General features: G+C 39.3%; 1 protein-coding gene across 1 annotated transcript; it reads left to right on the top strand.

The window, feature by feature from the left end:
- Positions 1–437: 437 nt before the first annotated feature.
- Positions 438–24,454, top strand: rgs8 (regulator of G protein signaling 8). The gene is made up of 5 exons (XM_023265831.3): positions 438–655; positions 13,926–14,036; positions 15,048–15,109; positions 20,023–20,189; positions 21,679–24,454. Exons 2-5 carry the CDS (start codon positions 13,936–13,938, stop codon positions 21,871–21,873), a joined length of 525 nt encoding a protein of 174 aa, XP_023121599.1. The 5' UTR covers positions 438–655; positions 13,926–13,935; the 3' UTR covers positions 21,874–24,454.
- Positions 24,455–27,796: the final 3,342 nt, after the last annotated feature.

Raw genomic sequence — 27,796 nt, 5'->3', positions numbered from 1 at the left:
TATCTGAAGTTGAAAAAATCTCAAAACTTATTTTGTTTAGTTTTAAAATGGTCAAAATGTAATAATTTATGTAATAATTTCAGTTTTAAAAAAATCATTAAACAATTGTATTAAAGACAAATGTGTTATCTAATCATTCCTAGGTCGTTTTGAGGATTTGTGGCAGATTTTTATTTTCTCCAAAATCCAAACCATAGCCTTCAGCACCCTCAGCTCAGACCTCTACATCCACCCACAGCTCCCCTCCTGCACGACACATTTACGCTTCCATCTCTTCAAACACCACATCACTGAACAGCACTTCTCCACTTCACAGATGTGCTCCGGGTTGTCCTTGGAGATTTCCCTGTGCAAACAAAGCTCTCTCCCCCTTCTTTCTCTCTCTGATTCCACCCCCTCTGCCTCTGCCTCTCCCCATCTCGGCTGCTCTCTCCCCCCACGATTTCACACCAATGAGCATGCCGCATGTAGCTCCCACTCACTGGGATCAGAAACACTAGATATCTTCAGTCCCGAGCTGTCCAATTTCATACGAATACAAACCAGCATTGGCTAGACGGAGGCTGCGTTCTGCCAAAACGCACATTGGGGCTAGGCAGTAATAAAAAAGAAGGGGAGAAAGAGTCCTGCAGCTCTCTCGCACACCGGACTCAAGGTAAAGGATCCATATTAATTTATTGGATGACAGAGTGTTATGTAATTCTGCTGTGGACACTGAGCTACAGGCATTATGCAGGTCTTTGTTATTCTTAATGGTTCCCAGAGATGATTAGTATGTGCAGAATTGAATGGAAGCTTACTGGCAAATCAGGGTAAACACTGTTGATGTAGTGATTTGACGTCTTTGTGGCTAATACTGGAAACAGCAATGCAACAATTACAGGAGAGAAATGCAAGCTTCACATAGCAGTGTTCTTCTGTCAACTGTCATCCAGCTAATTTTATGCTGTTTGTGTACACTGCATGTCCAAATTTCTCCCTAAGTGGTTGCTTATTCACGCATGCTTTCAGTACCATTTCCTGTCAGTATATTGAAAATCAGTTCACACCCTCCCACCTTCCCTCCCTTGATGCTGTTGCTCTGAGGGCTTTTCAGTCCCGTAAATGTCACTCAGCAGAGCTATCAAAGCTGAAGTAGGGCTTTGAAGCCCACACAAGTGCTACCTCAGGATGAGGTGTATCCAAACCCTTCCATAACACTTGTGTTTCAGTGTTGGCCCCTTCTTACCCTTCCACCCATGTCCTTGTCCATGACTAACCATGATACTTAAAGGTTTAATTCACCCAGATTACAAAACTACACTGTGTTCATTTCTGTGGTAAATATGGTAAGTAAGTAGATGGGCACTTTATTGATCCCAAGGGAAATTTAAGAAAACTGCAGCTTTTTAAACGTACAGAATATACAGAAATACGAGCCGTGCACACAAGGGATAGAGAGATATAAAAAAGAAGAATTCTAGAATGTATATACTAAAGCTAAAAACTGTGTAGATGTTATGCACGTAGGAAGAAAAATAAAAATCAAATAAGAACTGTATGAAGTAACATAAATACCAGAGAGGCAGACACATCTGACTGTGTTTACAGCCACAAAACGAATCTACTAGCCCCTATAAAGCTGACCAATGAACACATTATTGTCATAAAGTTTTAGTTATTGAGCTTTAGAGGTGCTGCTATGACTATTTTTTACCTTTAGAAAGGGCTAGGCTAGCTGCAGTAGCTTCATTTATTTACTCTACAAACATGAAACCAACAGCAAGAAAACATCCATCCATCATCTATACACTGCTTAATCCTCATTAAGGTCGTTGGGCGACTGGAGTCTATCCCAGCTGACTTAGGGTGAAGGCAGAGGACACCTGGACAGGTCACCAGTCTATCACAGGACTACTTATAGAGACAAACAATCACACTCACATTCACACCTATGGACTATTTAGACTTACCAATTAACCTCAGCACGTTTTTGGAATGTGGGAGGAAGTCGGAGAACCTGGAGAAAACTCACACATGCACAAGGATAACATGCAAATTCCATGCAGAAAGATCCCAGGCCCAGACCGGGACGCTGCAAGGCGACGGTACTAACCACCGAGTCACTGTGCAGCCCAGCAAGAAAGCAAAAACATCTTGTTTCAAAATGTGCTTTTAAGTCCCTAAACATCTATCTGTAACAATAGAATGTAATTCATGTAGAAAAAAGGAAAATAATTAAAACACACAAAGAGTGAGTGTTTTGCAGATACCTTCAGTGTGCATACGTGGTGTTGCAGGGAGCAGTTTGCACACACATGTAATATGTGTTACCTGGTTATGTGGATAAAGTTTAATCCTGGAGTGCCCTTGTGCACCAGTGGTCTAAGGTGAATATTATGCAATGCACCCACTCAAGCTAGGGACTGTTGTTGCGTGTCATTCTCTCTGATCTCTCCTCATATTTTCCACCTATTTCATCAATTAGTGCTCAGAAAGACAAAAAAAACAATGTCAACTGAAAAAAGCGTAATCCAAGGGGCACTACATCTCCAGCTAAATTTATTTGCTAATGTACTAGTTGTAAATCGATATGATTTGAGTGTTTTCTCTGCCCCCAGGCAAGTACATCACAACAGAGGTAATGCAGTTTTCGTAATCTGCAAAACACGATATCAGCTCCGTTTTCATCATGGGATCTTTTGTTTGGTAGAAAATAGATTCTGTGGAGATCTTTGATATCCAGGTCTGCCGATTAACCAGAGGAACCAGAACACTGACTCTAGGGACACAAGTTCCTATTGATGTTTTTCAAATGTAGTAAATAGTTTTGCCAAAACAAATACTAGTACTACGGGTTAAAACAACAGCACACAAATCCTGTTGGAAAGTGTTTGAGAGATAAAGGATTGTAGGTCTGCTGTCATGGTGCACAGCAGTATTGTCACCACATGCAGCAGTTCAAACAAGTGAGGAAGTGCACCAGTGTAGCTCAGCGGTAAAAGTCAGGGTGCGCTTGTTACAACAACAGTTTAAAATCCCACAGAGGAGAAATGCTTTCAGCAGACACAGTGACAAGCCGCAGAGTGAAGCCCTTTTCTGCAATTCAAAATAAATCCCTGGAACAAACTGATTACATAAATGGCTAAAGGCGGGATGAGCGATAAGAGACATGCACTCAGTCTGTAGCGCTGAGCGGTTAAAGCTGAAAGGAACAAAGCGCTTTAGCACCCTGACCAACAGGCTCAGGTAAAATAAAGAAAATAAAAAATCACTAAAGCTAAACCTGCATCACAGGGTTCTTTACACAAGGTGGTGAGAGTGACTGGTTGCGTGTCCTAATCCAATGCAATATTCACGGTGTTTACAAACATGTTGCAGCCGTTTCACTGTTCTTCAGGCGGCCACAGAAATGACAGATTGTTTTTAACGCTTCCTCCATCTTATCAGAACTCTGTCACTGCTCTGACAGCTTTGCTTCCAGTTCAAAATATCAAAAAGGCTTATTTTTCTTTGCTTCATTGCATCAGTTTGCCGAACTCATTCCAAAATCATAATAATGAGTCGGTAATGAAGCCTAACACTACCCCAAAAGCTAAATTTAGCAAGGCACACACAAAAGCCCATTCAGTCCAGTCACATCTCATCATGTTTGGATTTAGCCTACAGTACATGACAAGCTCTAATTTTATCACCGGGCAAAATGTTCTCCAGAAGCTAATGGAAGTCAGTGGTTTGCCCTTATCATCCTCAACACGCATGTGCTTTAAATAGAGCTGTCCAGCCACTGGCAGGCAGATTTACTTGAGTGTAATCTGACATAGTTGTGAGTCAAACACATGGCCGTAGACTGGAAGCCTCGCTTGCCCTCCCTTTATGCCTGAGATGGGTGACAGCAGTTTGGGTTTCAGGCTGTCACTTTTGAGAACTGTGCCAAGTAAACGCAGAGATGTGCAAAAGAATATTCAGATGCAGAGTATCGGGATGTTAAGAGTTATGCCATATTGTCACAGTTAGTGTGAAAACAGCTGTTCTCCACTGTTTTGTGTTGAAAGAAAGACAGTCGTTTTGTGTCTGATTGTGGTTGATTTTGAGTATTTAGCTGGAAGTTGCAATAATCGTTTTCTGTTTTTAAATAATAAATTAAATGACCGTCACTAAGAAGCCTTATCAACTTCAGGAATCCATAATATGCCTCTAAGCAACTACAAATCTTGATCGCTGCCTTAACTATTTACATTTCTTCTCATTAGTCAACATACTCATCAGCTGGCCAGACAGATGCTTTTGTAACTGACACCACACAGGGCTAGCTCCAGGTTCAGGATAAATCAGCCATGTGACTATCAGTTAAATCAGACGCATGGCTTTTTTAAAAAAAAGGTTTAAAATATAACATTTTTATTGACCTTCCTGGAGCAATAAATGGATGCTGTTTGCAGAAACAGCACATTTGAATGCTGTTGATTAGCTTTCACATTCCTGGTAGGGGAAGTGGACTTTATTTAGTTGTTTTTATCTTTCATATTATAATTTATATTGTTTACACACTACTGTTCAAAAGTTTGTGGTCACCCAGGCAACTTCATGTTTTTCATGAAGACTCGCTTTTATTCATGTGCTAACATAATTGCACAAGGGTTTTCTAATCATCAGTTAGCCTTTCAACACCATTAACTAACACAATGTAGCATTAGAACACAGGAGTGATGGTTGCTGGAAATGTTCCTCTGTACCCCTATGTAGATATTCCATTAAAAATCAGCTGTTTCCAGCTAGAACAGTTATTTACCACATTAGCAATGTCTAGACTGGATTTCTGTTTAATGTTATCTTCACTGGAAAAAACTGCATTTCTTTCAAAAATAAGGACATTTCTAAGTGACCTCAAACTTTTGAACGGTGGTGTACATCTGCTAAGCTTTTACACCTCACTGTACCTGATTGTATTGTAGTATAAAACGGTGCTGGATGCCTTAGTTTCTTTCAGGATTAATAAAGTATATTTTGATTTGATTTGATTTGATTTGATTGATTCATACACACGAGCAATAACAACTGTTAAAGTGAAGACATCTTTTAAATGTCATGTTTACATTCAGTCATTCATATATTAAGACCAGTCAATGATGAATTGATAATCTGTGGCAAGTCCTGTCAGCTGTTATTCTGCAATAGACAAGAGACGTTGTTTTACATCATATGCAGCATGTGACAACAAAAGTGACAACAGCAAAGCGCCTTCCAGCAGGACAGTAACATTAATCAAAATGTCTTTACCTTGGTAGAAAGAGGATACAGTTATCAACATTTGTAGAGCAAATGGGAAATCTTTTTTAGGTTGCCAAACAAGCTGCATTGACTGATAATGTACCATGTCCTTGTAAGGACTGCGGAGTGCATTTGTATTCTTTGGGAGATTAAATTATAAGCTGCTGGTGTTTGTGAAGTGGACACGGATTATGCTGATGCACAATAAATATATTAGAAGCAGGGGAGCTACATTATTCTAAGCACACATGAATGTACCTTTCTGAGGAGACAGTGGATGAAAATAGTATCTGTGCATTATGTGCCGAAAAGCCCCTGGGCAGTTTTATCCCAGGTTGACTCTTGCGGTGAATAATGTGTTCAGGTGTCCTCACAGGAAGTCTCAGAGGACTGAGGAACAGTGAGGTGATGGAACAGGATTCATTGTAAGGAACATGACTCACCGGACAAAGTTTTTAAATCCTTGACTAAAGTGTTTTTTAATCATCTGTGTCTGAGCCTATTGCTTCCGTTTATTTTTAAAAGCAGTTTTTAAAATAAAACTGACTGTTTGGAATATTACGTAACTAATTCTAATTGTCATGGGGGGAAATGTATGGAGAAAAATTTTAAATAAGTCTCTGGAATATTTTGAACACTCACCATTTTTTAATTTGATTTTGTGGCAAATAATGAAAGTGTGTGCAGACTTCTGACTAAACAAAGGCAAAGCAGTATATATATATATATTCTTCTTGATAAAATAATGCCGTGTAGAATTAGATGCACATCTTTAATCCCCCTATTATGCGTGTCAGTACTGCTGCACTGCTCATTATACTGTCCCGTTAATAAAAAAAACAGAAGACAAGTGCAATTCTGCTGATTTTGCTACATCAGCAAGGTTCCCAACAAAGTCAAAACAACTGTGTGTGCAGCTGTTAGTCACAACCAGGATTCTTAATTCATCTCAAGTACCTGTTTTCATCGTGGTCTCTTAGTTTTTATGAGGAAAAAAGTTATCAGAACAGATGCTACAAGCTGCCTGAAAACATTTGCACAATTAAATGAAAAGATGACTCCAATGTCAATAAAAAGAATACAAACAAACAAACATACAATGCAAAAGTAATTATCAAACTTAAATGCAGCTTTGACTCATGTCATCATTTACGGCTGACACAAGGTCTTTAGCATTATTTTTCATCCACTGTGCATTCCCAGGAGCGTTTTCTGAGCTGCCCTTGACTCGGCAGGACTGTTTGCTGCAAACAGCGATGGTCAGGATCCTCTGGCTCTGGGAAAATACACACAGCAAGAACCAAAACGTTTTCCAGTCTACTTCATTTAAAAGATCTGATATCCTGTTATGTAAGGCTTATCATTTTAATAATAATACATTATATTTGCAAGCGCCTTTCTTGACACCCAAAGAAGCTTTACAAGAAAAATAAATACAACTGAACAGATAAAAACTATACATTTTCACTTTTACAAATTTTCTTTCTCACTTTGTGGCTTCTTTTTTTTATTGGGTAGAAGGTAGAAGCCGTGCTGTTTGGGCTGCAGGTGTGTCTGGATCTCCTAGTTGTGGTGCACACACATCTCTAGGTGACAGAAATAAACCCCAAATCAGCCATGACTTCTCCTTCTGTCACTGGTAAAGGCTGCAAACACATCGTAGGCTGACACATACTTCTGTGGGCAATTGGACTTCCGCTGTCAGGGAAGAGCACACTACATAAATACACACCGACAAACACACAAGTGCAAGACCACAGTTGTGCTCTTGTGACTCAAGTCCCAAATCTGACAGTTTGGCGGCCGAGAGGAAGGAGACATGGACGGTTTGCCAAAACTCAACTGCTGTTCATTCACCCATGATCACTTGTCATCTGAATCACAGTGCATCTTAATTAGCCTGCAAACAGCCAAACCGGACTCTGGGAATGAATGGAGAGGAAAATGTAGACAATTAATTTCATTACTTCTTGAAACATTTGGCAGCAATTACAACAAAAATTGAGCGATAGCCAGTGCTTTGGGGATTTAAACAACCACGTCTGCTGCTTGCTTTTGTTGCATTTCAGCTGTGATAATCTTTGGCATTTAATAAGCTAATGCTTTTCTCTTTTGTTTCTTTTACTTTCTCTCTCTTATGAATATAACACAACAGTAGTAGATTTTTAATCTGCTGTAGCATATTCAGAGATACTGTTGGATATTTTTCTGCAAACTGTGTAATTATTTGCCACAGTCAGCATTTAGAAAACACCTCCCGAGGAACTTGATGATTCCCTGTGTATCATTTGTTTGAGCTTTTTTGACCCCTCATTCTCTAAGGAGCAAGAACTCCACACAGCAAGGTTACACAGTGTCATTGAGACAAAGCACCCAACACAGCTCAGTGCTTCTGCACAGATAAGACAAGCAAATTACTCTGCGAGAAAAAGTGGAGGGGGAGCAGAGGCCGACAGTGAGTGAGTGAGTTAATTAACAAGCTCGTGGATTCATTAATTAACGGATGTGTGAGAGACAGTTTCTCTCTGGATGTGTGAGGCTCTGGGGAGGCAGGAGGAGTCCGGTGATACTGGGATGCTTCAAAGGGAAGTCAGAGGGAATGTATTTGACAGAATATTTGTTAAATGACTTCACTGAAACTTAACAGAATAAGCTGACATATTGGGAAATATGCTTATTCAGTGCATTACTTAGATTTAGATGAGAGGATTCATAGTAAAGGTATATCTATTAGTCACAAATTCTGTAAGGTTAAAGCACATATTTCATTGACTTTTTTTTTTTTAAATATTTGAGACAACGGATGGAAATTAGCCTTGTGCTAAATCTGGCGTATTTACAGCAACCTTGTGTAAAGTATTTTGAGATTGTATGTTCATTAATATGCACTGTCCCATCCAAACAAATAAATAAATAAAAACAAATATATTTTCTATTTTATGTTTTTCAGTGCACTGTGGCTTGGTGGTTAGCACTGTTGCCTTGCAACTAGAAGATCCCCGGTTCGCATTCCGGCCTGGGATCTTTCTACATGGAGTTTGCATGTTCTCCCTGTATATGCAATGATTTTCTCCAGGTTCTCCGGCTTCCTCACACAGCCCAAAAACATGCTGAGGTTAATTGGTGAATCTAAATTGTCCGTAGGTGTGAATGTTTGTCTTGGTTTGTATATGTAGTCCTGTGATAGACTGGTGATCTGTCCAGGGTGTCCCCTACCTTCACTCTAAGTCAGCTGGGATAGACTCCAGCCCCCCGCCACCCTAATGAGGATTTTTGAACTTTCCATTAATGGTAGTAAGGAACGAATACTAGTATTATGGCCTGTAACTGTCTGTAACTATAACTGGTAAGTGTCTTTTTTTCTCATGGAATATAAGCTTTGTTTCAGATGCTGGCACAATTGTAGCACACTACAGTGCTATATATAAACAGTATGAGGCATGTTGGGAGATTGGCCTGAAGTAAAAGGGTAAAAACGTATTTGGTTATATTTGGGCACAGCCCAAATGTCTAAAACTTTGACTCGACAAGTTGCTGTTTTTACTTGTGCTCTGTGGGAATGAGAGCAGGGATGTGACCTGTACTTAAGATGCTCTTTTTATAACTTGGGAGATGACCTGTCACACACACGTGCCCTCTGCCTTTAACGTCAACACCAACGTCACTGCAGATATGTGCACCTGAGCATCCGTGCGCACTGACTCATGCCATATAAAGGTCGTCTTTTAACTGACACTGTCCACTTACTGAAACCTGGCAATTGTGTTTCACTATTTCCAAGGAGTAGATTCTGCAGAGCACGTTAATGTCAATTTGATTTGTATAAATCAGTCTCATCCATTCGTTACTGCTTTTGTTTCAAACCCCCTTTGCAGTGTGTCAGATAATACAAACATCTAACGTATAGAACTGCAGAGTCTCTTGTCAGCATCCAGAAATGAGGACATGGAGGCAGAGACATCTCAAAACCTGCATTGCACCAAGTTAGGTAACATCAAACAAGATATTCATACACACACACATAGACACAACTTCCATGATCTAGATTTTAACTTCTTAATCCAACAACCCCACCAGGCATCTCACATTCTCGAGGTCTGGCGGATGTTGTCCGTACTTTGAGATTCATGATGCGTACTGGTGTATATCTGAGACTTTAGAGTGCTGTTGCTGTTTTTAGCCTCTTTCCTCCAGGAGTCGGCCTTGCTGCATGGCTGAATAGAACATGCACTGCTTCCTCCTGACTACATGGATTTGTCAGAGATTTTTATAAATAGCTCAGCAACAGCACGTGTCTGCAGCATACTGCAGACAAAGAATATAGCTCACAGCAGCCACGGAGACAGAGATTTGTCAAAATAGAGGAGGAGAGACGAGCAGAGAAGACATGATAGCAGCAGGGAAAGATCTATTGTCATGGTATTGACAGATTAGCATGCATTAAACAGACCTATCAATATGACCATGTCTCTTCTCACTGACTTCACGTGACGACTTTCACCTGATGAAATGTGGCCATTAAAGTGTGTTAAAGGCTGGTTTCCATTTCCAGAGTGGCAGAATTTCATATTTAAATTTCCATGTATCATTGTCGAATAAGAAGTCATGACCAGATGTGTTTGCTTTGCATTCAAATGCAATCTGCACAATCTAGTTTTTACTCATTATCACTCATGGAAGGGGATGCCGACACAAAGGCACTGTTTTGTAGGAAAAGCAGCTTAAAGAGCATAGCCTTATCATTTGACAATGACAAGGATAAGACCATGCAAGCTCAGATTATTCTTCACTGGTGCAGTTTTCAGTACCAAAGCAATTCTTTCAGCTTTACATGTGGCATTAAGACAAGATATACCAAAACATACACTACCGTTCAAAAGTTTGGGGTCAATTAGAAATGTCCTTGTTTTTGAAAGAAAAGCAGTTTTTTCCAATGAAGATAACATTAAATTAATCACAAAAACAGTCTAGACATTGTTAATGTGATAAATGACTATTCTAGCTGGAAACGGCTGATTTTTAATGGAATATCTACATAGAGGTACAGAGGAACATTTCCAGCAACCATCACTCCTGTGTTCTAATGCTACATTGTGTTAGCTAATGGTGTTGAAAGACTGATTGATGATTAGAAAACCCTTGTGCAATTATGTTAGCACATGAATAAATGTGTGAGTTTTCATGGAAAACATGAAATTGTCTGGGTGACCCCAAACTTTTGAATGGTAGTGTACATATAAATTTAAGGCAATATGATATATTTTACCACAAAAAGACAAGATCTGAACTAAATAAAGCACATCAGACAAAGGAACAGAAATGCCCATGCAGTTACAGTGCAGTACAAGATATGAAGAGTCATGGATAGTGAGTCGGTCTGTCCATCCATTACTTCAATACAGACCAAGATATCTCTGATTTTACAAGCTAGTAGGCCATTAAATGTGGTACAGATATTCATGGTCCTCAGAGAACAGCTCATATATTATAGAAGATTCATTTCTGGAGCTTCTATTCAGTCGTTCTCAGAAGATGTGAAATTATATGTGGTTGGTTGTGATCCACTGAGGGTGATTGTGTGATACCATTAGAAGCTCTTGAACAGCTAAATGTGGCAACACTTAGCAAGCCTCCACAATTAAAAGCTCATTTTCCATCTAGGTTCTCTCCAATCTCTATAATGAAACTGCTGAAATGTGACTAAAATTGGTGATTTGATGACCTTTAACCAACAGGTAAAGAGTCTCTAAGAATAATATGTTCAGTGTCAGAGTTATTGTTGGTGGTGCTGCCATCATTGTATCAAAAAGTCATCCCAACAACACTCTTTTAAAACCTTCTTGACAACCAATGTAAAGCTCAACAGCCCTCACCAGTGAACTCCGCTTAACTCAAACTCTTAAAATGTGCCACACTCAAAATAGCCCTGCCTATTGTGTTCGCAAGCCTCTCTGAAAATAACTATTCATTAGCAAAAGTAGTGCATCTTCAGATTATGACTCACACGACACGCAAGCTACTCTTCCAGTCCAGTGCATCGGTTTTATCCATAACATCCCACACATAACCTGGGTGTTTCTGGGGCAGGCTGCGTCACATCTACAGCGCATCTAAAAGAAGCTGCAAAGACCTCCAGTGCTTTCAGATTTATTTTTGTTGGGGCAAGAAAAGCTTTTGAAAAAGCGCATAAAACATTAACTCATCACCAAAACCCAAACACAGTGCAGGTGCAGGAGTGATTTATGGTGCTATGAACTGATGTTCTTCTCTGTGGAGATCTATTTAATTCACTGACTTAGCTCTCACACTTGATGACAAAGCAAACTGCAAAACAATTTACATTAAAAGGCAATACCAGAAAGCTTATACATTAGTGCAACCCAAAAACAGATGATAAATAAAACCCTGTCAGAGGTGGATAGAGGACACAAAGTGGAAATTTAAAGAACTTTGGATTCATGAACTTGATGAAATCTATTATTTCCAGCCAGTGGTTTTCTGTTTGCTAATGAACAGTACATTTTATGCTTGGCTCCCAATTCAAGGTTCAAACATTAATAAAAAAAAAAAAACAATTCACTGCTCTGCTGCGCTATCATCCCAGACAATGCAATGTCAAACAGGAATACTTTTGAAGCAGCTGTTGTTTAAGGTGAATGGACAAATGCAATGCTTACAAGGAGACACATACAAATTGCTTTAGTCATTCTCAAGCTTGTCCTCACCCATTAGAACCCTCTGGAGACTTTTATGTAACAGAGTTGTCACGAAAGCCAACGAGGCATCAAGTAAAGGTAGCACTGCAACAAAATAAGCTGACATTGTAGGGTTTCCTCTTATTAGAGTAAAGAAATTATGAGATTAGCGTAGATGAAAACATTGATACCACACTAACATCAATACGGTAAATATGAAGCTGTAGCCAGTTAACTTAGATTTCTGTGTGGATGAGGCCAAAGAGACGTAGTTGTTCAGTAAACAGTAGTGTTGGCATGTAGATTTGTTGTCTTTGTTCAAAACATGGCAGCTTCCTGTTTCCAGTTTTTATGCTAAGCTACATTAACTGGCTGCTCTATGATGCTTTACGATGAATATTGTATATTGCTTGTACATTACTGTTCAAAAGTTTGGTGTCACCCAGACTTTTATTCATGTGCTAACATAATTGCACAAGGGTTTTCTAATCATCAATTAGTCTTTCAACACCATTAGCTAACACAATGTAGCATTAGAACACAGGAGTGATGGTTGCTGGAAATGTTCCTCTGTACCTCTATGGAGATATTCCATTAAAAATCAGCTGTTTCCAGCTAGAATAGTCATTTACCACATTAACAATGTCTAGACTGGATTTCTGATTCATTTAATGTTATCTTTATTGAAAAAAAAATGATTTTCTTTCAAAAATAATGACATTTCTAAGTGACTCCAAACTTTTGAACGGTAGCGTATATGTTAAGGTCTCTCATTGATGAAACAGCATGAATTTATGGTCTCCACTTTTTTTTCCTGCAAAATAGACCTACTTTTAAAGAAATGTTTGGCATTTGATTTAGCGTCTTTATAACCAGGCCCCATCTGGAGTGGCCCATGTGTCCCGGAGGCAGAACACTGACAAATTGTATATGACAGCAGCAGTGTCCAAATGAGACGGGACAGACAGTGACAAGAGATGGCGATATGGTTTGCTTCAGCACGTTCAAATCTCCATTTGAGAGAAGTAGTTTTTTGTTTTTTTTTAAATCACATTGAAATCACAATGGTTCTTTAAAACGGTCTTTATGCAATAATAGGCAATTTATGCAACAGACTATATAAATAAACATGAAACAATCTGTTTATTCTAACAAATAAATTAACCCAGCTAGTATATTTTTATTGCTCTGTGTATTCGTTTTGATCTCATCTAGCTGCTGAAATGCCCTAGTACAATTATCAGTATGCTGTTACATAAAGTACATACAGAAATACAGAAATAAAATGACGTTGTACAATTAGAATGCCTCTTGGATAATGCTGGTAAAAGGCGAAAAATCATTGCTGCATTCATTTGTAGTTTTCCTTCGGGAACTCAATCAGGTAATATGGTGTTGGAGGTTTTCGAATCTGCATAATACAGTCAAACAAAAAGACTGTGGTATCAGGGATGTTTGAAGCTCCATGCTGAATGAGTCCTACTGAATCAGTGTTTTGCATATGGAGTTACATCTGCTGTCCAGATTCATTCCTATCTTGTCCAGTCAGCTGGCCTTATCCCTCTGTATCTTTTTGATCAGTTTATTTAGCAGGTCTCCCATCAACATTTAAGAACTTATACATAGTCTAAACATCTAAACAAACAGCAGCCAAAACATACGATTATCCACCTTAGCAACAGCTATAATTTGACGGCAGTATTCTTGATGGTGCTGAGCTTACAGTGAAAATGCATTTTAGTTGTGCTGAAGTGTCTCCAGTTACAGCCACCGTCAGTCCTAAACAACAGTTTGCTGCTGATGGTCCCAACTCTGTTAAAGCAGTTTGAGTTGTACTTCTATACTTTTTGCAGCAAATTCTTTTTTTCACACTGATCCCAGTTTTGTTTCCTTTGGGGGTGGAAAACAACAGCTATTTGTGCTGCCTGTGAACATGGAAGGTACATTTCCTTTGTGAAAATATGTGCTTTTTTTCTGCAGGATTTGCACCATGAAGACCAGACTAGGCTGCCTGTCCAACAAATCTGACTCCTACAATGACTTCTCTGAGTTCCTGCCTCCCGCGCATGAAACCACAGCCAGGTGTCTGAAGTGAGTCTGCCAGAAAACAAAGAAAAATCCTGTAACATCCTGCCTAGGCTATTTGGGACTAAACTTTGGGACTCAACCTTCTGTTGTGTGAAAAAAACTTACTAGACACCATACTGGCTACATGTTTCAAATTTCATTTAAAAATTTTTGTAGGGGGAATTGTTTCCTTTGAAATATTCTTTAGGTTTCACTTGAATTTTGAGTGGAATTTATTGCACTTGTGTCAGTCTGCACACCAACAATATACACAACCAGTCAAAAGTTTGGACACACCTTCCCATTCAATACTTTTTATTTATTTGTATTATTTTCCATATTGTAGATTAATACTGAAGATTAACACTTTTTCCATATGTGTTCTTTTCTAGTTTTCATGTCATCAGTATTAATCTACAATGTATAAAATAATTAAATAAAAACCACTGAATGAAAAGGTGTCACATTTGGTCATCTTGAGACTCATAAGATTGAAAATCCTTCTTCATTTCCCAATCAGTCGATTCACTTCTATGCCAAGTTACCCAGTAGGGTGCATTAATCGTATCATGCACGCTTCTTGTGAAACTTGTGTCAATGGTTTTACATGTTTAAAATACAGTTATTTAGCTTTCACGCTCATAAAAATGTTTTTAACATATAGCCTGATGATCCACATACTATCTACCAAGATGAAGGAGTGAAATAATCTTAATGCATTCTTTTAATCTCCAAGATGGTGCAGGATCCCACCGTGTTTTCAATACTTCGTCAACAGCATTAAAATGTGAACATAGGTCATCTATTCTTCCTCTCCTCCCTCCTGTCAACATTCTGTAAAGGCAACCAGATATTTTAAGTATTTTACAGCCCTGGAAGGAACAACCACTGTGATCAGAAGATACATTATACATTAAACTCGACTGTCTTTCAATAATACATAAACTTCCTTCCTGTGTTAAATATGTATGAAACACAGTGGTTGGTTATCATCTGACTCAAGCAGCTCCCTTTTTTTTTATCTCTCTCCATCAGACTATCAACGGATGAAGTTGTTCGATGGTCTGAATCATTTGATCAGCTCATCTCTCACAAATGTAAGTGAACATTTAGATTTTTGGATTTTTCAGGGGGAATAGTTCATATTCCACAAGGCTGCCAGCGTCAACAAAACAATCTTTTGCTGTCTCTACAATAGTTTCTATTTTTCACTCAGTACAAATGAAGCCTATTGTCCTTCCTTCCAAGCCCAACTTATGTAAGAGTCTCATTTCTGTGTTGTGAGGACTCATTACCACATAATGAGGTGTGTACTTTTCTTTGACCTTCCTCTCAGACCAAACAGACTCTGGCAGAGATTCACTCACACACATCAACAGGTCATGTGTTTATTTTCTATCTGCTAACAAGCTATGTGATGTAGCGTCCGTGACATCAAATTTACTGAACCGACAAATTAAAGAGCACATCGGCCTTGTTGGACTCAAATCAATTAAAATCTGATTTTCCAGCCAGGCCAATCCCATTTTACCTTTAAGATGCACGTGTTTTGCTGAGCCTCAAAGAGGCAAATAATAAAAATGGAATATACGGAAAACTGCACATTGTACTGTCAGATTAATTGTGCTTTTAGATTAATAAACTGATTACTAAAGTGTAAGAAGTGAAAGTTCATGTCATACTGACACATATCCAAGATGCCTGTACAAAGTGAGAAATAATGGGTCAACGCAATGCCCATGGAGTATGTTACAGGTTAGGTCGCACCAGCCTGACTGCTTCTTTTGAACACTGACATACATTTTCAGTCCAATAGAAAAGAGTATAACCAGCTCAAAACAATTCTAGATGGATCAACCCAATTTCTAGACTCTCATGATAACAATAAATCAAGATTATAATTGTTGCATCTTAAGATCAGACTAAAATGATCTAAGTGTGGTACAACTTCCAAAAAATTATATGCACATATAAAGAACAGTTTGCAATATTCAAGTTCCTGACAAATACAAAGGGAACCAGAAAAGCACTCAGAGAGTGCAGTACTCCACCAAGGCTGTTCATTCCTCCATATGGCATTGTCAGAAATGCAGCATGGTTGGTTTTTTTTAGAAGTGGAGCATTTATTCATGAGTTATTGATGATCAGAAATCACAGCAACATAGAATGTGTCCATTTAATATAGATGTATCCACAAACAACATGATCTTGTGCTAAGCACAGGCGTGTGTTATGCATGTGTACGTTACGTATGGATATCGAATCACGTGACCTAAATATGTAGCGGGCAGCGGGAATTGATGGGACTCAGAAACACCCCCACAATTTCATCAATTGTTCCTTGTACCATTTCTGATGGATAAGTCCTGATAAGTCCGTAACGGTGGATTTGTAGTAGGATCACAATCATGTGATCATCAGCAGGCAGCTGATGTAGTGTTCATGTCACGGGGAGGTGGTGAACCCAGGCAGAGAACACACAGACTCACGGCAGGATCAGGCAGAAATTAATTTTATTTTGCTACAAATTAGGTATGCCAACAGAACTAAGGGGGAGTGAGTGACTGAAACTAAGGACTAAATCAACATGAAACTAAAGCCAGGAAAAACTCTAACTAAGGAACTCACTACGGACTGGAAGGCGGGCAGACAGGCTACCGGAGACCGGCAGTCCAGGTTTGTTCTCCACTGGGGTGGGCGAGCGGCAGAGAGTGGTTATGGCAGTCCTGGAGATCCAGAGGCTGGGGCAGCGAGGACGGGCTGAGGCAGGCAGGGACGAGACACCTCCTCCTCCAGAGGTGAACGCTGGTTCAGAGTTTGGTGGTGGACAGGAGTGACCGAGGAGCCCAGGCAGCGTGACCAGCAGAGATGCTTGGAGCTGAAGCAACTATCTGGCAGGGTGTTGAGTGTGGAGCTGGCTTTTATGGAGGGAGATGGAGAACAGGTGTGCTGCATCACAGCTGCCCAGAGTTCTGATGACGGTGATGGGTTATTGCAGGCAGCTGCCGCAGGGAGTGAGTGGAGACCAGGTGAGGAGGAGGAGGTGATCAGGAGGGAGTTGAGGCAGGGACTGAGGAGGGAGCCTTGACAGTTCACTTGTCATAGTTAGAGTGACGCTGTGACTATCTTGCAATGATACATAAATCTTTAACAAATCCGTGGATGCAGACTATAAGCTGCATCACTGCCAAAATCGAATCATTTGGTCCTTGTGTCATTTCTGACCTTCTCTGCAAATCTCATATAAATCTGTTTGTTCGTTCCAGAGTAATGTTGCTAACAGACAGACAAACACACAGACAGACAAACCAATGCTGATTGTGGCATAACTCCACCACGTTCCTTGGTGGAGTAATTAATGTCTATCATTAATTAATCTGCTGTTGTTTCCTCATATAATTCGCATAGTTATTTTGATTTTGAAATGTCACATTAGACAAGCAGGAACTAGTGATCCCTTGCTGAATGATGAATGTGTTAAACCATAAATACACTCTGAGAATTTTTGTATGATCAGAACCAGTGCAGTGCCTGTTTATTATATGCCTGTTCAGAACACCACAGTTGCCACATTGTGAGATACTCTGTGGTGTACAGTTTGTCAGCCCACAGGGGCCCCTAACAGCCTGAGGGCCCCATGCAGTTGTCCTTAATGCCTGTTCCCATGCTGTGATGACAGTTGTGAAAGCAAAGCAGAAAGCAACTTTTAGGCAAAATATTAGACCCGTCATCCAAACAACTTCAACGTCTGCCAAGTGTGAAGCAGAGCAGGCCTTTGCTGACAAAAGTGAGAACATCACATATACAGATACATATTTTGATGATATACCTGGTAATCCAGCTGCTGTCTTGACTGGTTTGTTTTAAAATTCACTCATTTCCAAATAAAATATTCTACTAAAAACTGCACTGGAGTTTAGTTACACCCATGTTGAATGTGAAGTCAAAATCCATGTACATTATTTTGTGATTAAATTTTCATGATTTGTGGTCTGTGTAGACTTTGAATGTTTTTTATCTGTTTCTAATTTAGACATACTGAAAGTGTTTCACTCTGTGCTTCCAAGACTAGTTTCACACAGGTCTTGTCCAAATGATTACTTCCATCATGTCAAACACTGTGCTAACTAATGGGTTTGAGATATCCAGCCTCACATGAAAGAAAGCTGCTTCCTCAACATTCTGTTTTGTTCAGACTGAGGTTGTGACATAACACATTGGTTTGACATATAAAAACTATAAAGGTAATAATGCCCAGGGAAAACATGGTTTGTTACAGAGCCAGGAATAGAGCCTTCCGTCGGAGGAGATAGCGTGACACACCTGTGTATCCTGTTTCAATTGACCAAGCATTAGAGAGGTGCACAACAACATGTACATGAACACTCACAGAGACACATACATAACACAAGTAATGTCAAAGCAATAGAGACACAGTACTGAATGTTCCCTTGGTAGGTTATTGCATTCACACCAGCCTTAATTTGATTTTAAAGGAGGAATAGTGTGTTACACCTGAATCCATTCTTGTGTAGTTCTTATGTGTGTAAAGCTGTGTGTTTTTTTCTGGGGTCTTGACCTGCACACACTGTCTGCTCTTAAATACCTTGTTAGTACAAGAACTCTCTGTGAAGTTGACAATCAACAGTGCTGTGCTTTTTAAGCTTATTGCGTCAGGGTTAGAGTTAGTTCACATCGTAGCTGAGGCTCCAGAGTAACATGCAACCAACTTTGAATGTGAGCATTTCTAGATGAGCATATGGGTAATCTTTTTTAGCTTGTCAAAAATGTGCTTTTTAAATAACAGCATGGCTGGTTCCAAAGTGCCACATGATCTCTCCTGAGTCTCCAGTGATTTCTGTTGCCCCAGCTGCCCTGCATTGTCTCTGTTACTCCCAGCTGCTCCTAATTGTTCTGATGTATTTAAGCTGGAGTCTCTGGGTGATCTCCCGTCAGTTCATTAAGTTGCAGAAAGGCTATTTGAGTTTGTCAGCTAAAGTTTTTATCCTACTCTCAGTTCTTGCCTTAAGTCAGCCTTCACTTTTTTTAATGCCTCATTTTTCTCCTGCTGTGAACAGCACATGCCCATCAAGCCATCGATCTTTAACAACCTTTTCTTTTTAAATGAAACAGGCTTAATACTTTAACAGTATTTGTCCTGCACTTGCTGGTGGCTCTGAATTGGTACATCCTGTCAAATAATCCAACAGGTTTTTAAAACGTTCAATAAACCAAAGAAATTACCCTATTACTGTGATAAACTAGTACTGAACTTGGCTCGTAACAATCATGGCACCTTTAAAATGCAATTGTCTGCCTTTCCTGTACAAATTCGAATTCTGTTAGAGATGCAAACTCTTTTTATTGAAGAACTAGGCAGATGATTTTACTCTTTATAGGTCCACTATTGTTGATATTACATTAAAGACATGAATGCTTTTCCCGTGTGTTAGGACAAATTACAGTAGACCGGTATGTGCCCTGTGTCAATGTAAACCTGCATGTTTTTGCTGTATACTCATGAGAATATATGTTCCAGTGTGAGTAATGAACCAACCCCTCTGCTTGGCCAAGCTTTGTTAGATAAACAGCAGAAATGAGGAGGTTAGAAAACAGCATGTCAACATGACACAAGGCCACAGAAAAACATGCTCTTCCTCTGTAAACCTCAACAGAGAGTATATTAATTGATCACTTATCTTGATGAATGAAGACAAAAAAGAGAGATCTCTTTGTGGGAGCATTTTGTTCTGACTTGTTTGTGTTCTAATCATGAGACCATTTCCTGCTTTCCCGTACAAGGCTGTGTACATCCTGGAAAAATATCAACATAGCATGAGGGGTTTTTATCATGTATCATATGACCAAGCTACTCTATGTTTAAATAAGGAATAAGAAAAACATCCATTTAAAAGGGAGTTGTCAGCTGCAGTACAGGAAGCTATGCTGCAGTTCTTTTCTGTCTTTTTTACCTCCTCCTTTTATTCTCTGATTCATCTGTTCTTTCCAGATGGATTGCCTGCATTTCGAACATTTCTCAAGACAGAGTTCAGTGACGAGAATATCGAGTTCTGGATGGCCTGCGAAGAGTACAAAAAACTCAAGAGTTCAACCAAGCTTGTGTCAAAAGCCAACAAGATCTTTAAGGAGTTCATCGATGTTCAGGCACCAAGAGAGGTGTGTTTTAGTGTAACTGGTCTTAATGCATTCAATAGATGACTTTAGATATGAAGACATCAATACAGACACTAACTGTTCAAAAGTTTGGGGTCACGTAGAAATGTCCTTATTTTTTGAAAGAAAAGCATTTTTTTCAATAAAGATAACACTAAATCAATCATAAATACAATCTAGACATTGTTAATGTGGTAAATTCCAGCTGGAAACAGCTGATTTTTAATGGAATATCTACATAGGGGTACAGAGGAACATTTCCAGCAACCATCACTCCTGTGTTCTAATGTTACATTGTGTTAGCTAATGGTGTTGAAAGACTAATTGATGATTAGAAAACCCTTATGCAATTATGTTAGCACATGAACAAAAGTGTGACTTTTCATGGAAAATGTGAAATTGTCTGGGTGACCCCAAACTTTTGAAAGGTAGAGCATATTTTGAATAATAACTAATATGTTTTTTGCATTGTTTTGTTCTCTGTTTGACTCTACTCAATAAATATTGTCCAGTCACTTCTACCGCTCACATAAAGAAAAAGAACATTTATCTCAGTACTAAGCAAATTCTCATAAGCATTTTCCAACATCACTATGGTAAAGGCTTAGTTAAATCTATGTAGGCTACAAAACCTTCTTTGTTGGATGGCCCAACAGCTAAGTGGTTAAGGGACATATCATATCAGCCCTAAATACACACATGGCATTGAAATGCATCCCCACATGCAATTCACTAATTGTGATTGGATCTTTCTTTCAGCTCTATATGCAAATAAATGCATACATCATTTCCATTTGCAAAAACCAAACGTATCACTTTAAACCAGTCACTCAGGTATTTCCCGTGACTAGTCTGTGAAGAAGACTCCTCTTTGTAATGTGACTTCATGGGCTTTTCTAAATTCTAAGACGTTGTGAACAAAGCCAGCTTACATGATTTGAGAATGATTATGTACTTACGCAGAGGACATCAGTTGAGTAGTTACAATGCAGATCATCTTTGAATGTCACCGGATTAGATTAGATCATCCAAGACACATATCGATGCTGGATGTGAACAGGAACCAACTCTACTTCTGTCTTGTTAAACTGCTCCATAAGCCCTACTTGACTGACTTTAGAAGTACTTTCTACAACATGGTGAAGACTTCACTGATTGTTAACAGAATACAAAACATTTTCAAGTCACTTGCTTTGGCTCATTCTGACCTGGTCCCCAAAACATCATCACTAATTCCACCCATTGTCCTGCGCAGACAAGCCCTAATGCAAAAAAGCTATTATAGTTCCTGGACAGGAGAAATAAAAACACAGTTTATTTTAACAAATGGAAAATTCTGCAGCTTTTCTTAAGCTCCATCAAACTTTTACTTACCCTGAACAAACTATCAGACTCAAGACACATTGGCATTCCAACTTGATTTTACTTTTCAGTTTCAGTTTCAGTGTGACTATAACTTTTAAAAAGATGTGTTCGGTCTTCATCCTAACAGATAAACCTTGACTACCGCACCAGGGAAAGGACCAAGGAGAGCCTGGCGGATCCCACTCCAAACAGCCTCAACGAGGCCCAAGCAAAAATCTACAGCCTCATGGAGAAAGACTCCTACCCACGATTTCTCAGGTCCAAGATGTACCAGGATATAGTCAACAGGGCTCATGCGCAAGGCCAACGGAGGTCTGTTTAACAAAATTTGAAGACCACAGTGGACATGATACTGGACCTACACTGTAGATCATTTGTTAACCCTCTGACATCATCTCTTAATACTGTGAATCTGCAAAGATGGGGTGACATGCTTGACTGTTTCCTTTGTCTATACCAGCTCCATGCATGCAATCCCTGTAGATAATATGTGTCTCTGTGGACTGCACTGGACAGAGAGGAGATTGGTGTCGATAAGCTAAGTGTTTTACCTCTGCTCAGTGCTGGGCGATATGTCTGAAAATAGTATCACAATAAAATGATATCGTGCAATAATGATATTTATCACAATACATATTAAATAATCTGTTATCTCTGTTATTTATTTAAAGTTAGTCATGCACATCAGTCATATAGCATGATTAAAGATGGGACCATTGGATGACATGTAACATAAAGTTACATAAAATACTACAACCATCTGATCTTGCAAAAAAATTTTCTGAGTTGAGACCTACAACTGCCCAAAAATGACTTTAATGACCATAAACACCAAAATAATCCAAAAAGCAAAGTGACTGTAACTTGATTTTCAGATTATAAAGAAACTCTAAAATTTTTGTTTAAGACGAATACTCTGAGATAAAACACAGTGCGTAAAAACTGAGGACAGATGAATGTCTACAGATGTCCTAAAATTATGCATATTTCTAAAGGAAAATGCATTGTTTATCTGGTTGAGATCCATTTTCATAATGCTAACCATTTATCATAACCATTATTGCTGTCTTTATTAAAAGATATAAATGGCATATTTTCCGACCAATATGTCCTCCAACCTGAACGACCATCATTTTTACTCCCTGCCCTAATAAATATGAACTATAGGAGCAGCAGTAAATATAGCACAGATATTTGACACCTCCTGTTATGTGTAGGCACAAAGCACACCTTGGGTTTAGAGGAAAATCTGGAGTTAAAATGGAGGACCTTTGCATTATGGTTGGAGTAAAAAAAAAACATAGTCAGGTTATGGAAGTATCAGGGTTATTGGTTCAAAATGCACATGTTTTCTCAAAAGTTTTGTGGACCCATCCATCCACCCCAACCTTCACCCCATTTGGACTCTGTGATTCAGCATCACTTTGCTTCTTCCTTTCGCTCACATCACAAGACTTTGACAACTAGAGGGTGCTTGCACAATGAAGCATGCAGTAGATATGGGTCATAACAAGCTGTTTGTACAAACGATCTGTTGAGGCAGGTTTTTTCTCTTTGTTTTTCTTGGGAGGAAAGTCTTATTACAGCAGATGGTTGATGCTTTTTGGGTCAGACTGTAAATGTGAAATAGCATCAAACCAGTGACTTGGAAGAATACTTTTGCCAACATTTTCACTGTCTTTCGTTGAACCAGCTTTTCCTCTTCACTGCAATGTTTATGTATTTACAATAGAAGGTGGCTGACATCCTCTGTATACTTTGCCTCCCCTGTAGAAGTCCAGCACACTTTACCTGACTGGATTTACTCAAGACTCTGTAATGGAGATCTCTTATATTTCATCACTGAGAAAAGTATAACGAGAAAACCATCATTATCACGTGACTCTCCAGCTCTGCCACCACTCATCCTACTTTCTTTGTAAAATAGACACTGTTGTATGCAGAGATTAGACCTGTTGTGGTAGTTTGTGTTTACATCGAACAACAAAGTGAGTGACCACTTAATATCTGAAACTGTGCCAAAATAAGAAGTTGCACTTATATATTGATATTGCATAATCCTGTGTATTGTAAACTCTTGCAGGTATTCTATGTGATATTAAATGTTGACTATAACACAGGGTTGGGTTTGTTTTTGCTTTCAGTTCAAGAAGTGGAGATTTGCTGTCACTTCTATTCAACTTGTTGCACATGGTTAATTCAGTGCATCCTTTTGGACCAATCATTCATAGATAATATTCTGTTTAATTAGGCCTCATTTAAGCCATGTTACTGAACTAAATCATAAATTTAACTGTTTTGTTTGGACTCCTTATGAACATTGGTCTTAAAAAAGTTTGATGCAATGACTCATTATCTGCATTTGCGAAGTTCAGAAGTGCTACTTTAAAAGGGATTGAAATGGCAAACTAAAATAGAAATTGCATAACTCATTTGCTAAAATATGGAATATAATCAGCAGTCAGCACTTCATTAAACTGAATATGAAACACAGGTGCCCCAGTGCTGTTTGCAGTGCATTAATAGAGTCAGCCCAACCCTCACAGGATCTGTTGAAAATGTGTTGTGCAAATTTCCTAAAACTATTTTCAGCATGATGCAATACTCAGAATAACTATATAGATATTCTTTGACTTGTACAGTATGTTATGAAAATGACTGCAAAAAACAACTTAATCTATGTGCTCCCTTAGCATTTGCACTCCTTTAAATGAACTGACTGAAAACTTTCCTGCACATTTAAAGGGTGACAAATACTTCCTGTAGTGCATGTGTACCATATAGACCAACCTGTTGGACATGCAACAATATGAACATATTGCCATAAATGGTATGTTACTGTTTTCCTTATGAATGTAGCCTCTCCTCTATATTTTGCAATTAAATATAAATATGCATCTCTATTTTTGTGGAGTGTGTGACTTCTTTTTCATAATACCAAAAGGGTATTAGAGCTACGAAAATGCATTCATCCTCTGACCAGACGGATGGACTGACCCAGTTTGTAATGACATTTTATAACTACAATGAAATACGACCAGGAAAAAAAAGCATTCGATAAAACGAAAACCTGCTTGTCAGTCTGAGTGGTTCATCACTCTATTTCAAAATGCCTTTTTGGAGAAGAGATTTAGTATTGCAGCGGCTGTTTCTATTTGCCATTCTGAGAATACAATAACTGTGACTGGTGAGCGCAAAATTAGTTAATTGCCTCATGACATGCAAAAACTTTACATATTTCCTGCACCTAAGTCAGATGTTTCAGATGATTTATCAGTGATGACTCGCATTTACTGTTAGAAACAAAACTAAAAACAGCACAATCATCAAACATTGTACTATTGTGACTGTTTTGATTTTAACAGCCCTAGCTTTCTTAGTATTTAGAGCACTGTTTGGATGGAGTTGCCCACTGGACCATTACATATCCATTAACTTACCCGTTGCTGTCAATGTGTTAGTCACTCAGGGAATGAAGAACAGCGTGAATGTGGGACAGCACTCTGCTGGCCAGACACAACACACACCTATCTGGGCCAGTAGACTGCAAACACAGCCGACACGTGTCACTGTGGAGTAGATCACAAGCAGAGCATCAAGTCAGCCCATAATGACCCATCCAACTTATCTGTGGTTGTGAAAGGGTCAATTACTGGAATGTAATTGGACATCAGAGAGTTAATAAACCATGTGTAGGTGCTGCTGCCTTTGGTTAAGTGCTCCATTATCAACACCGGTGCTGTCTTGATGCTCTTGTGGTTATAAATAAGCCGTCTTTCACATAATGGGATAATTCAGCTGAAAGGCAAACACATGCACTACTTAACAAGCAGCAACTGGGAGAGTGATTGATTCCCTGTGCAAACCTTGGATTCCCATAAGAAAAGTGAGAGCACTGTGTTTCCAGCTTGACCAGTTGTTGAAAACCTCAACCTTGTTCCCTTAAATGCACATAGCAAAGACAAAGATTGGTGGGGTTTTTAACTGACACTATGCAATGTGGAATAAATACTGTGATGATCACATAAGTGTTGCTCAGTCTCTGTGTTATTCCATCCCTTTGTCTCTCCTCCACAGCTCTCCGATATCTCTCCTCTATCTGATACTCTTTCTCCTCTATCTATTTCTCTAGTCTCTTAATCAATAGTAAACACAATACCCATGGTACAGCACTGCTATGACTATGGATCATGGGGAGGATGAAAGAACAGCTGATTACTCCTCCTGTTCAGCTCTCAGAAAAACAACAGAAGCAGTGTGGGGAAAATCAACAAAGCACATTGGATTGTCTGTTTTGCAACATCCTAAATTTGCAACATTGTTTTGTTAGATGCGGCATGGAAACTAAGTCCCAGGTCATGGACCAGAGTCTAAGATTTAATAATGTTTAAATGTCTGAAAAGCTTCTCTAAAGATCTTCAAAAGATCACCAGGAGAAGTCAGCATTCAGAGGCAGCAGGATTTATTGTCGCCAAAAAATACAGAAGCAATTCCTTGCAGTGATAACACCCGACGAATTACTGAAGATACTGAGCTGTGCATTGTCTTTTATGCTGTGGGAGTTGGTCATTTTTTCTATGCCTATAGGGCATATTATTGGAGTGACAGTTTTGACACCATTCTACTTTTCTGAATCTACTGGTCAGATCTTGACATCAGGTTATCATACTTCAAAACTAGGTCATCCTTTACAGAGGACATGCGCTTTACCGTCAAAACATCAGTCATTACTAGAATATTCACCATGATGTATTTTACACACATTTTAACTCTATTCTTCATCTTAATAACCTTTGCCATAATTATATCAAAAAATGTTACACTGCATTCTCCCCTCTGTGACTCAGTAGTCACACTAACTGACTGTTACGGTTCCAGCCTTGTTACTATTAGCAGGGATCCATCATCATCAAGCAGTAGAGAGCTAGATTCATAAGGGGGAATGTGCTATGGTATTTTCAGAAGGTACGAGTTTAAGCCTTGTCACTGAGTTACACTACTTCACATACGATGCACAGTGAGTATATATGACTATTGTAAAACCACTGATAATCATGAAATTCAATGTTGTCAAATTGATTAAGATAATCAAAATATGTGTCATAATTATAACCATAAGTCAGCATGATTACAAGAATACTATAGGTGACACGCAATCAACACACGTGATTACAAGGTGAATGTAATGTTCATAACATATTTAGCAGTTGATCCAGCCAGGAGTACCGTCCATTGTTCAGGGGCTTGTAGGACTGTAGGAGAGAGAATGATCAATTGGGAGACACACTGGGGTCAGGCCTGGTGATACAGGACCTGAACTATTGCATGCTGGCATTCCATTGGAGATGCAGATCCAGGCCATCATCTCCAAGGCCGCCATTCTTTTACTGAGCTGAGTTCAACACAGAGCTCCATCCCTTCCTTGATAAGGTCATATCATTGTTGGTAGAGGTAGTCCTTTTCCTTCTGAAGGGTGTCATTTGCTGCATAAGGCATTCCTTCTCTTAAATTAGGGCACGCTGGTAGCATAGCATGACTGACTGCTTATGCGCTCCTTATCATTCTCAACATCGGCAGTCGCCCTCTGTGGCTCCATCAGGTTTCCACAAGGGGAACCTGCTGTTAGGGATGTAGATGGCATTGAATCCTCAGGCCCTGGCAAGGTAGGAGGTGCTGGCACGACCACATCCGCTGAAGTGACTTCAGGATAAGATGGCCTTGGAGCTGGATTTGGTGAACGTGGCCCTACATGGTTCCTAGCCCCCACTAGTGGCCTCAGTTTGGTCTGTCACTCATTCCCTGGGTAGTTGGACAGCCTATCTTTGTGGGTAATATTAAAGGGCATAAAGTTATTGCATCCAAAGCCCTACCGCTCAAGTGGTGGTCCTTCGCATGACCCTCTAAGATAGGGAATCAGCATCGGTCTCCTTGTGAGCATTTCCTGCAGTGTTACATGGGTTAGTCGATTAGCTTGTGAGCACATAGACATCAAAGCCGGTGGTAGTAGATCTACCCAATTTGTCTTGTATTGAGTATCTGCTCTGATTTTTGCCAGTTTTGCCTTTAATGTACCAATGTACGTGAGTGGTACACACATCCAAGCTTCTGTTTAATCCCTAGCATCTTCAGATTTATTTTGACTGTATTTACTACAAATGCAGCACTATTATCTGAGCTGATGGTATCTGGCAATCCAAATCCTGGAAAAAACTTCTTAACAGAAAAACTTGACTGTTGGTTTGCAG

The sequence above is a fragment of the Amphiprion ocellaris genome, chromosome 2, assembly GCF_022539595.1.
Source record: "Amphiprion ocellaris isolate individual 3 ecotype Okinawa chromosome 2, ASM2253959v1, whole genome shotgun sequence".
Classification (NCBI taxonomy): Eukaryota; Metazoa; Chordata; class Actinopteri; family Pomacentridae; genus Amphiprion; species Amphiprion ocellaris.
The sequence above is the reverse complement of the archived record's forward strand: the minus strand, read 5'-3'. Positions and strand labels throughout refer to the sequence as shown.